A 12,160-nucleotide genomic window follows, 5' to 3' on the forward strand; every position below is an offset into this window, starting at 1 on the left:
CTTCTCACTCTCTGTTTACAATACCTTGAAACATATAAAAACCTGTAAAGTTCAAAGATTAACAAGTCATGAAGAGGAAACTATAGGATTTGGGCTAGCTGATTTTTCTGCAGGATTTTCTTTGTTTTAGTATTGGTTGCCTGTTTTTCACGAACAAGAATCAGAATGTTCTCGGTTGGTCATCCGGAGAACAAAAAACCCATTTAACCCAAAGAAAAACTAAGCTTCCATGAGCTGATTGATTACAGAAACTGTAATCCTCATACCTACGATTGAAAAATAAATGGAATAACAACATGAAATAGTACTGCTTGACTAACTACTTGAATGGAAGAGAATCCTGATCAAGAATCGAGTTTGTTCGAGAAACAGGTAATGATCGAGGTGTCTTACAAGGATACGATGGAATTCTATTACCCTTTCCATCATATATAATGGCATCTTCCTCGTCGGGGACTTTGCATTTCTCACCTAGAATTATGGTTTTACTACATAAAGAATCCTCTTGTTTTTGTTCTTGTCCATCCTTTCGAGTTAGAATTTTACTAAGGGAAGTTCCTGACAGTTTCATGCTTAAATTCGAGGTAAGTTTTGACATCGATCTAAAGTGGCGAATAGGCAATTCTTTTGCTTTCGGACTCGATTCTAGTTGTTGCTCTTGTTGTTGTAGTTCTTGATGAATAGTTGGAGTTGTTTCTTCCTTAGAGTTGCTTATTTCTGTTGTTGAAGTTTGTGATGAAGGTGGAGGTGTTGTTTCAGAAGATAATGCTTCTTCTTCTGTTGTTGATGGTTTTCGACTTCTTCTTTTAGATGAAGTTGATGGAGATGGAGTTGAAGGTTTTCGAGAATGAGCAGCACAAAGGGTAGCAAGAATGGCCATTGTAGCGATGATTCCTGCAGCAACTAACGATAACGAAACTGTTGGATTTATCGAAGAAATAGTAGTTGATGGTATTCTTCTTCCCATACTAGAGAAAGAGGTTATATAAGTCTTGGTCTAAGATCAACTCTCTCTCTCTCTCTCTTTCTTCCCTGATTTTAGATCTGTGAATATTTTTCTAACAGGCTTTTGATTGGTATAGAAGTGAAATGAGGATTGATTTCGAAATGGGTTTTGTATATTTTGTTTGTGTAACATCAACTCTCTACCTCTCTCTCTCTATCTCTGTTTGAAGATCAATGAAAGGTCTTGAAAAGGGGAAATGAGGATTCAATTCAAATTGTTGTTTTTGTTTGTTTATGTTGAATGTTAATAAGAAACAGATTGCTTGTTTTGGGGAGAGGAAGGTAGGAAGAAGAGGTGAAGAGAGAGTAACGCATTTTTACAACTGTTTTGCTTTTTTGGGTATTGAATATGCTTTTTGGTGGTTAAGTTAGTTACTACTCTTATTAAAAACCAATATTAACCAATGTTAAATATATTATTTTTCTAAAAAGAATTATCTTAATTTTGTATTTCAAAAGCTCACTTAAAATTGATCCCTAAATTCCTCAATGGTGTGGCGAGAAGGAAAAAGGTCAAGAAGAATACACTATGAAGTGATATTTTATGATCTTAGAGCGCGCGTCAAATGAAACTTCAATTGCGATGTAGGATCTGTAAAGTAGAACGGAATTGTTTACCGTACAAAAAGTTTTGACTTAAACTGTGACTTGCTGACTCTTCTTATACTCTTTTACTCTCACACCTAGGTTACACCCAAAATGTGATCGTTACCTTTGTCTTCCTTAATAACTTTGGTACTAGAAGAGGCGCTCCTAGACTGACTTAATGATGGATTTATCTTTTCTGAGGAGGTAAGATAAATTATGATTTAGGCTTAGCAAATGATTATGATTTAGGCTTAGCAAATGATTATGTTTTTCACATTTTTCTTGCAGTGTTCACACAAACTTTCTTATCAAGAGAAAGCTACATATCTAGAGAGAGATCAAGCAAAAAACACCAACTCATATCAAATTCCAAGCTTAAAACTAGATAACAAAAAAACCCAAAAAACATTTACTGAATGAACTCATGAGTAATAAAAGCAAAACCAGGTATAATATAGAATTTTGGGTGTTATTGTTGTTTGGTGGCTTTGGTCCAGTTTCTCACTCTCTCTTGTTTACCCTGTTAAAACAGAATATCTATTTGTATTAGAAATAGAGTGGCCCTTCTCTAAGATTTCCTTTCAGAGTTGTGATGGTACTTAAGAGTGCTAAAAGCGTTCGAACCTTTAGATGTACTATGAACGCCTTAAGACAATTTACGCATCCATAACAGTACCAACTGTAGAATGTCTTAAGACAAATTACGCATCCATAACAGTACCAACTGTAGGGGGTATGTGTCTCCCAGGATTTAACAACTCCTTTCATCTGAAAGTGTTTGAACCTTCGGATGTATTATGAACACTGGACGCTTCGATAACTAGTATGCTTTGTAAGAATAGACACTTTTAATCTTCCTACTACACATTTCTGAATTCATACTCGTATTCATATTTATAAGATAATAAAGTTCCAAACGCTCTCCGAAGTGCAAAGTGTGCCAATAATGCGGCCACATCCTGGTTTGAACCAGCAAAGCACCAATTTTCTTATTCACTACCATAACAATAGGTGTGTAGTCTAATACAAGAGAAACCTTTTTGTTATTGATAGATGTGCTACTATTTAAAGTTCACTATTGTACTTTCGGCTAGTACTATTTTTGTACTATATTTATATGAAACCTCAATAATCATTTAATCATGATCAAAATTAAACAAACAGTAGATCTAAAATCTAAAATCAAGAGCTCGACGACGAAACCAACCCACCACAAAATCCTGACATTTATACCCGATTTGAAACCTGAATAAATCTAATCATAATCAAAATTAAACAAACAGTAGAATCTAAAATCAAGAGCTGGACGAGACGAAACCAACCAACCCATCACATAATCCTGATTTTGACATTTTTAGGTCCCTCAAAACAAGGAAAAAGAAATTCATCTATGGGTCGGATTCCAACTTATTTGATTCAATTGGTAATCAAATCATACATTTATTAAACAACAATGGAAACTTGAGAAAAGTAAGATGAGGAAAAGAAGAAATAAGAGAGAGAGAGAGAGAGAGAGAGAGAGAGAGAGAGAGAGAGAAAAGTACATGAGAAACAACACCCAAAGTGATGAAAAGATTAATCACCACCACCTATAAACAGCCCTGGTGTATTTATCCTTTATCCATCTAAAACTCTTTTTAAAACTTCCTTTCACTTTACCTTCAACTGAATAAACCTTATAACTAGCAACCCTTTTTTTCCTCTGCAACTCAGGATCATTAAAACTCCAAATTTTTGTAGACCCACCACTTTTGGATTTCTTAAACTTGATTTCATTAGGATTACTCATCTGAGTTTGACTTGTTGATGATGAGGAAACATAAGAAGTATTGTAACTTATAAAATCATTTGGATCAGATGAAGGTCTTACTCCTCCCTGATAAGGCTGTACTTGCATCTCTCCTTCTCCATAGTTCTTTGATCTATATTGAGCCATTAAAAAACTCCAAAATTATGGGGTTTTTCTTTCTTCTTCAAAGACTAATGGAGAGAGAGAGGAAGGATGGTGTGGGTTGTTTTCTTTTTTCTCTTACTAGAGTCTAAAGCCACCTAAAGAATTGCAAGATGTTTTTATATTTTGTGTCCTATATCTTATTATTCTATCTAGTTGACTGTTCTAATTGAGAAAATTGACCAAGTATTTGTCTAATTACCAACACATTTGATAATTCTTTGGTGAACTTGTGATTATAAATCATATGTTGACTCAAGCATATACAACAACACCTTCATCAAAAAAAAAAAAAGCATATACAACAACTTTTAGAAGTCAACATTCTTTGTAACAGTCCTCTATGGTAGAAAGAAAATATCTCAGCCACCAAAAAAGTTAGGGTGTCTCTATAGGCGCCTCTCCTAATTGCTGTAGGGGCCTCCCTCTGTTGGCGCCTCCCCTATCGTACCGAAAGGCTCCTCCCGCACCTCTTCTTATTTTCTTTTTTCATACTTTTCTTTCTCTTTCTAATTCTAGAAATGGGCGATCCATCTAAAATGCTTATTGTTCTTGAAAGAAAGATCAAACAAATTTGAGATTAGTGGTTTGAATAGATCAGAATAAGTGATTGATCTATCATTTGAAGAGATCAAATATTAATTAGTGATATTTCAAATGCTAAAACCCTAGAACCAAGTATCGAAACAATTGATACTATGATAATTCTTACAAGTGCTTCTTGGATTTGTCTCTGTTCATTACTACACACACTAAATTGATGCTAAAACCCTCTGTATGGGAGGCGCCAACAGAGGGAGGCCCCTACAGCAATTAATGCAGGCGCCTATAGAGGCACCCAAAAAGTTAGCGTCAATTTTAATGGAACAGTTACCGTGTCACTTTCTCTCTCTTATGAAACAGGACCATTGTGAGGCGTTGGATCATGATTCGCGCCAAGTTCACGACAATTTTGTCGATCATGATTCGCCCCTGCCCAAACAGGTTGGAGACTAATTGGTAGGCCGGCCAATCCCTCTAACCCACCACAAGTCATGCCAGCTTATTGGATACCAGAAAAAAAAATTTGTTTTTAGGTCAGGGTTTGATGGGAAAACTCTAGGTTAGACGAAAAAATATCAGTTTTGTAGAGAGTCATATCAAAATATATGGGAATGTTTAAAGACCAAGAAATGGTTTAGTAAAGCATTCTAGTGATGCAAAAGCTGTTTTGTTGTGTTTTATCTTAGTTTTTTTTTTTTTTGTTGAAAGTGTTTTATGTTTAGTTAGGATGAAGAAGATTCAAACTCAGACAAGTTGTGACCCTGATAGATGTGGAATTTGAAAATTCAAATTAAACATGGTAGGTTGCATGTTAGGACTTCATAGAATGACTACCCTATATAAGAGATTTATATTAGATTTGACCCAAAAGTCTTGGTTGTTTAGAGCCCTACACATCACTTCAACAAAGATGATAATTTTACAGATTTTAGTGGTTATTGTTTGGTCACTTTTGTCTCACAGGTTCCATTATATTCATTAGGTCATACGGTACAGATACATCACAAAATATAAAACACAAATTACCATAAAACATCGTGTCATGGTGCATCAAAAGGATGAAAGTTTGTAAAGGCCAGCGCTTTTGGGGGGGGGGGGGGGGGGGGGGGGGGGGGGGGGGGGTGAAGACTTGGTCAAAATTGGTCAATTTTGTTTGACAATTTTATTTAGGAGGAAAGCAAAATACTTCTCCACCTCAGCTCTCTCTCCACCTCACCTCACTCTCTCTCCACCTCACCTCTATCTTCTCCGATTAGGTCGCCGGTCACTCTCTATCTCTCAAGAAACTCCGGCGAAGGGGTTTCCCTTCGCCGGAGTTCCGGTCTGTTGAAGAACAGACCGGGACTCCGGCAAAGGGAAACCCCTTCGTCGGAGTTTCTAGAGAGAGAGAGAGAGTGAAAATTGTTTTTTTTTCTTCATGGTCAACGGCCGGAAAATTTTCCAGCCGGCGACCAAATCGGAGAAGACAAAGAGGTGAGGTTGAGAGGGAGTGAGGTGAGGTGGAGATAGAGTGAGGTGAGGTGGAGAGAGAGTGAGGTGAGGTGGAGATAGATTGAGGTGAGGTGGAGTGTTTTTTTTATTTCCCTTTAAAATTTATTTCCCCTAAAAATCTCTAAAATTATACATATTCCCTTTAAAATTTCACACCCCGGAAACTATTTAGCTTTCCCCAAAGCGCTGACCTTTCTAAATGCCTAGACTCCACTTGGAGCTTAAAGTCGGTGGAAGAAGTGAACTGACACCAGTTAGACCTTAAAGACCACATAAACGAACCCTAACATTCATTTTTACCTATAAATTTCATAGGAGAATCTTAAGATAATCCGCACCAGAAGACTTAGAACGGACGGATGCATAACTGAGCAGGCTAGTGCAGTGTTTTTACTAATGGCTTGGGTCCGGTAAAGGATTTACAGCAAGAACTCATCTCTACTATGGACTTATAAGTGTACAGAATCTTCCTTCCGGTCTCTACTATGGGCTTATAAGTGTATAGAATCTTTCTTTCTGCTCCTGTTATTATGCAAGAAATGCGTCGCCAAAATCCTAACCGAAAATGAACTTTATTTTCATTTCAGTTGGAGGAGAAAACTCAGAAATTCTTCATCTGCAATTGAAGTAATATTAGTTCCCACTTCTTATTTGTGAACAAAGTGCTACCAGATCTAATCACAAGTGACTTGCTATACCGAAAATATATCTAAACATAACCTAATTGTATTGAATGCCATCACTGTAGTGATTTAGTATATAGATGAAATAAGCACAAAAATTTTCTTATCTAATCCAGGGGTTCACAAGCTTAAGGTCAAACACATTAACCAATAATCATATCCAAGTTCAAAAAAAGAAAAGAAAGAAAACCACTAAGTAAATAACAATCACAGACAAAAAGAAAACACTTTTAAATAGTACTGGCAAGGATTGAAGTGATATATCAAGATGCAGACTCAGAAAAAAGTATCTCCTCAAAGAAGATCAGCAACGTTTGAAGGCAGCTCCTCAACAACCACATTGTAAAACCTCTGAATATCAAACAGCATCCTCTCATCGTCTTTCGTTACGAAATTAATCGCAACTCCTTTCCTTCCAAATCTTCCACTACGTCCAATACGATGAAGATAGTTCTCTGGCTGAGTGGGCAGATCGTAATTTATAACAAGAGAAACTTGTTGAACATCAATACCTCGAGCAAGAAGATCAGTAGTGATTAGAACACGAGATGACCCAGATCTGAATTCACGCATAATAATGTCTCTGGTATTCTGATCCATGTCTCCATGAGTAGCAGAGACTGTGTGATCACGACTTCGCATCTTGTCAGTTAGCCAGTCCACCTTTCGACGAGTGTTGACGAAGATGACACTTTGGGTTATGGCTAAGGTTTCATATAAATCGCAGAGTGTTTCAAGTTTCCATTCTTCCTTCTCGACATTGACGTAGAATTGTTTGATACCTTCAAGGGTGAGTTCGTCACGCTTCACTAGAATCCGAACAGGTTTGTCCATGAATTTCCTAGTGATTTCTAAAGCCTCAGGAGGCATTGTGGCGGAGAAAACTCCGACTTGGACTTTTGATGGGAGGAGCTGGAAAATATCGTAGATCTGTTACAAAGAAACTTGATAGTTAGAATGGTAGGAAAGCAAGGATTAACAAATTAAAATTTAAGAAACTAGTGGTTTTTTCCGAATCTCAAATATGGAATGTGACTCAAGATATATAAATTAACTCGAGTCAGTTCGTACGAGGTTTATTTAGGTTCCATTTGAGTCGGACAGAAAATAAGTCTAAATCGCAAGGTGGTTGAATAAAATAACCTAAAACGACTATTCTGGCCCGACCAAAACAAGTCCAACGACTCAGGTTCAAACAAGTAAGACTCATGAGGGTTAGTGAATCAAACAACACATACATCACCCAAGGCGAAGAAAAGAGTGATCAAAATACCTGATCCTTGAACCCCCGAGAAAGCATTTCATCAGCCTCATCCAATACAAACATCTTGATGTTATCAGGACGAAGTGATTGTCTCCGTAACATGTCAAAAACACGACCTGGGGTGCCAACCACAACATGAACTCCACTGGAGAGAATGCGTTGATCTTCCCTGACACTGGTTCCACCTACACAAGCATGAACCTTCACACCCAAATAATCACCTAGTGCTCGCATGACCTTCTCAATCTGTTGGGCAAGTTCTCGAGTTGGTGCAAGAACCAAGGCCTGACAATCTAGCAAACCGTAGTCAAGTTGCTGCAAGATTCCAGAACAAAATGTAGCTGTCTTTCCAGTTCCTGACTGTGCTTGCTGAATAACATCAAGTCCCTGGCAGAAGGGTACAATTCCCCTCTGTTGAATTGCAGAAGGCTTCTCGAAACCTTCAAATTGAGAGAAAATATTCAAATTTTGCCATTAAGAATATATACACATAGAAGAGATTAATAAGAACACTGAAGCAAGAAAATGTACAAGTACATTATAAACAAATGGAGTATTGTAAAGGTCGGGGAAGTAGAATGAATGTTGAAGTACAAATAACTAAGACCATGTCTTCTGCGTCACTTTTGAACACATTTTAAGACCAAATCAGTCTAGCTGGATACATCAACTATAGCAGAGAAAATCAGTTAATTTGGTGATCTGTGATGCATAAAAATTTAGTAGGTGAACAAAGGAGTTTCAGATTTTCATCATCTTCCATGTTACAAAACTCTATTTCAAACAGTAGATAGCTGACACTAAATTAGATTACCATATGCATATATGCCCCTAAGTAGGTTTTCTTGCAGACCCATAGCATCAAAACTTTCAAAAACCTCGTCGTAAGATGTAAAGAAATCCTGCCCATCTGCTTGAAGCCTAATTCATTAAAAAAAATTGTATGTGAATATCAATAGTAAAACCTGAACAGTAAATACATGTCACAATCATTGAATTAGACCATAATATACAGAAAATAGAAAAAAGAAGTAGAAGTCTTACAAATCATTCATTTTGGAATCATACTGCTTAGCATCAAACTGAGATCCCTCTGGTGCTAATCCCGCCATGACTACAGATATAGAATCAAACATTATTTAATACATAAAGACAATGTAACATATGAAGATTAAGTTTTTCTTAAAAAAAAAACTAATGCTCTCTTCTTGGTATATACCAAAGAGTGAACTGCCGGAACACAAAAAAATTAGTACAAGTAAGAGAAGACTAGAGGGTTGTAAAATAGATATTTGAAACTCAGTAGTACAAGAAATCAGTTGAATAGCTAAAAACAGTTAAGTTATCTATTCTCTATTTATTTTATGAAAATGTACTTCAAACCACAATTATAGAAAAGGAAAGAGGATGCCGAAAAACTTGAAGCTTTAGATTATGCATCTTTGTAGCATTCTCTGTGTTTTAATCTAGTCCCTTTTGCAAGGTCTTCTCGGGGAAGGACAAGACCATATAATCAGAAGAATCCAACAATTTGAAATCACAAATTCCATAGGAATCAAGAAGAACAAGAACAAAACTAAACCAAAAAGTTCATTAAGAATTCTCTTAATTCGGTCGTGAGCGGGCCATATTGATGATATTTAAGCGAATAACAAGAAGAATCTACAAAACCATTATATGGAAATTGACTGCCTGTAACATCTATCAGGCACAGCCCAAAAATTTACAAAAAAAAAACCTAAAGCTTTCGATTTTCTTTTTCTGATATGCAAGCATATAACATCTACACATCCCTATTTCCTATTCGATAATCTCATATCATGGATCAACTTCAGAAGCTAAAAGTACAAACTTGACAAAGGGAACTAGAGATGCACAAAGGGAAGAAGAATAACAGCAAGCGACAGAGAGAGATCTGACAGTAACCAATAAATCTCAAACAGAATCATTAAACAAACATTCCTAACAAAGATTCAACGAAAAGATACAAAATTTTCATATAATCATCCCAAACAAAAGAAATTACATCATAAATTTAGAAAAAATTAGAAATTTTTGATAGATAGAATGAAAGGAGTACACAAAGAGGCAAACAAAGAGATTAAGAAGACAAACCTAATTGAGATGAAATCCGTGAGATTTGAGAGAAGAAGAAAGCGAGTACTTTTTTGTTTAGAGCTAGGGTTTCCTAACTCGTGTATCAGCCGAGGAGTTAAGGAACGCAAGTTTATTCTTTTTGAAAGAGGGAATTTGAGAGAGTGGGGGTTCACTATATCTATGGTTGCCCTTGATTTTCCTTTAGTTACCGAATTTACCCCTACCTATTTTTCTCCTTTACTATAAAATCTCCCTATATCCAATGTTTAACACAACTAGTTTGGAAGAAAAACCTCTTTCGTTTTCTCCCTGACCCAGTCCGACTGATTCCCACCCCTGGAGGAATGTCCGCTTAGGAGAAGGTTATTGGTCTGGATCGGGTGACCATCGGCTTTCTCCCTTGCCGGGTCATGTCGATCCAGCTCTAGTATTTATGTATGTCAGGAATATCGTCCAGAATCGACGAAGGTACTTCTTTAAAAATCCTTGTGCCAAAATCCGTCTAATGTCGTGAAACATTTTGGACTTATCTAGTATCAGATGGCCTGAGCTCAGGTTTACACTGTCTAAAATGGGAAATGCTAGACAACACAGCAATTTCAACTCATTTGGTTGACAAGTATCGTTGGACCACAATTGAAAAAAGAAAATGAAAACTTAGATAAAATTCGGACATTCTATTTTGTTATCCATGTGTACTTGTCAATTAAGTGGGTTGAAATTGCTAGGTTATCTAGAGAGGAGCACCTTAAGAGTATTTTTACGTATTATTCAAGAGAGGGACACACCTCAACAAAAAAAAAAAGAGAGGGACACTTTAATACGTTGTGGACATGGAATCATGGACACATGGATGTCCATGGCCATTAGGTCAGTTGAGCTTAATGAATTTTGAGAATTTCGACCTTTATAAATGAAGTTCATCCTAACATGCGTTCTCTCTTTATGATGTGGGATTAAACTAACTTTAATGACCTCTCCGTTCATGAAATAGAGAAAACTAATAATCAACTGATGTAGGAATACTATTGAATCGATCTTCGGCGAGATTAAATAGATTTCAGAGTCCATTAGGTTAGTTGAACTTAATGAACTTTGGAGTGTCTCTATTTTGTCACTTAAATAAAATTATTAAGATGCTAATTTATGAAAGAGAATTTTAATTAACACTTTGTTGCTTTTTTTTTTTTTTTTTTTTTTTTAGGAAAACACAAAAAAAAAAAACGAAACCATAAAGCAGTTACACCTTCAACTCACACTTCATTCTCTCCTTCGAATGCCACGTACGACTGATCCCCTGTTTTCTGCCCCACTTGGCTAAAGCATCAGCTAAAATATTTGTCTGTCTCGGGCTGTAGTGAAATAGTATTTGCTCGAAGTTGATACAGAGGGCTTTGATGCTTTCCATGTGATGAAGTGACTGCCAGTTTATTGTCGTGTTGTTGTCCTTGATATGATTTATCAGATTGTTATTATCGCTTTCGATGAAGAGATGAGAGATTTTGAGCTCCGCAGCCCATTGTACTGCCTTCAGAATTGCCAAACATTCGCATTCCTCCGCCGTCTGTCCCCTAACGGGCTCTGCCTTAGCTATAATGAAATCTCCGTTTTCATCATGAATGATGCAACCTATACCTGCAGGATCTGTGTATATGCTGAAGGAAGCATCAACATTTATTTTGAGGAAGGAGTGAGGTGGCGGCCGCCATATCTGAAGGGGGGCCTTGTGTGTAGGAGTTTGATCGTCCTGGACGCTTGTAGTATAACATTGAATCTTCCTAATCACCTGCTGAGGCACACTATCTGTTCTTCCAAAGCATTTATCACATCTTGCTTTCCAGATAAACCACATGATTTTGGCGAGGAGCGCCATAGTTGGATCAACCAATGATGGCCAGGACTGAATCCATTCCAGCACCGAGATAACACCATCAGTTCGAAAGTTGAAATGAAACCAAATGGATCTCGCAAAGGTGCAATGAAGTAGTAAAGGAGGCAAGGTTTCCCGTTCCTCGCAGAAAGCACATTGATAACTGTTACCGATGTATTTACCGATTTTGTCTTTAACCGGAAGACTATTAGTGCAGCACTTCCAAAGGAAGAGTTTAATTCTGGGTATAGTTCTAATGTTCCAGATAAATGACCATTCGATGGTATTATTTTCCCGATTGTCATTAGTCAAAAACTTGTACATGGATTTGAGTGAATTACTATCCAATAGATAACTTGTGAAAAGACACAAGTTATGGGTTGTGAACAAGTTATGGGTATTCACAACCCAAATGGAGAGGCATCTTGTGGATTTGAAGGGTCACGGCCTGTGACGGGGCAAGAAAAATTTTCTATGTGGGGCCACTTTTTAGTAATGAATAATGACTAAAAATCAATACTCTAGAAGAAAATAAAATTATATATTAATCTATAATATTTTAATTCCGTTGTACTAAATATCCTCTGAATGTGCATTTAATTTGAAAGATATTGAAAATTGCATTGTGCAGTTTTGTACGGTGACTAACGTATCAATACATTTTGCTT

General features: G+C 36.8%; 2 protein-coding genes across 2 annotated transcripts; both read right to left on the bottom strand.

Annotated features, from left to right (window-relative positions):
* Positions 1-3,172: 3,172 nt before the first annotated feature.
* On the bottom strand, positions 3,173-3,529 carry LOC147556798 (uncharacterized). The gene has a single exon (XM_086658704.1). The coding sequence runs from the start codon at positions 3,527-3,529 to the stop codon at positions 3,173-3,175; it is 357 nt and encodes a 118-aa protein (XP_086514830.1).
* Positions 3,530-6,347: 2,818 nt separating this feature from the next.
* LOC147556799 (eukaryotic initiation factor 4A-9-like) lies at positions 6,348-10,027 on the bottom strand. Its single transcript, XM_086657763.1, has 5 exons — positions 9,641-10,027; positions 8,570-8,639; positions 8,340-8,446; positions 7,535-7,965; positions 6,348-7,191 (listed from the first exon to the last, which is right to left on the bottom strand). The coding sequence occupies exons 2-5, from the start codon at positions 8,635-8,637 to the stop codon at positions 6,556-6,558; spliced, it is 1,242 nt and encodes a 413-aa protein (XP_086513889.1). The 5' UTR covers positions 8,638-8,639; positions 9,641-10,027; the 3' UTR covers positions 6,348-6,555.
* Positions 10,028-12,160: the final 2,133 nt, after the last annotated feature.

The sequence above is a fragment of the Eschscholzia californica genome, unplaced genomic scaffold (genome assembly GCF_041429995.1).
Source record: "Eschscholzia californica isolate CP2 unplaced genomic scaffold, dmEscCali1.0.p SCAF_2, whole genome shotgun sequence".
NCBI classification, from domain to species: Eukaryota; Viridiplantae; Streptophyta; class Magnoliopsida; order Ranunculales; family Papaveraceae; genus Eschscholzia; species Eschscholzia californica.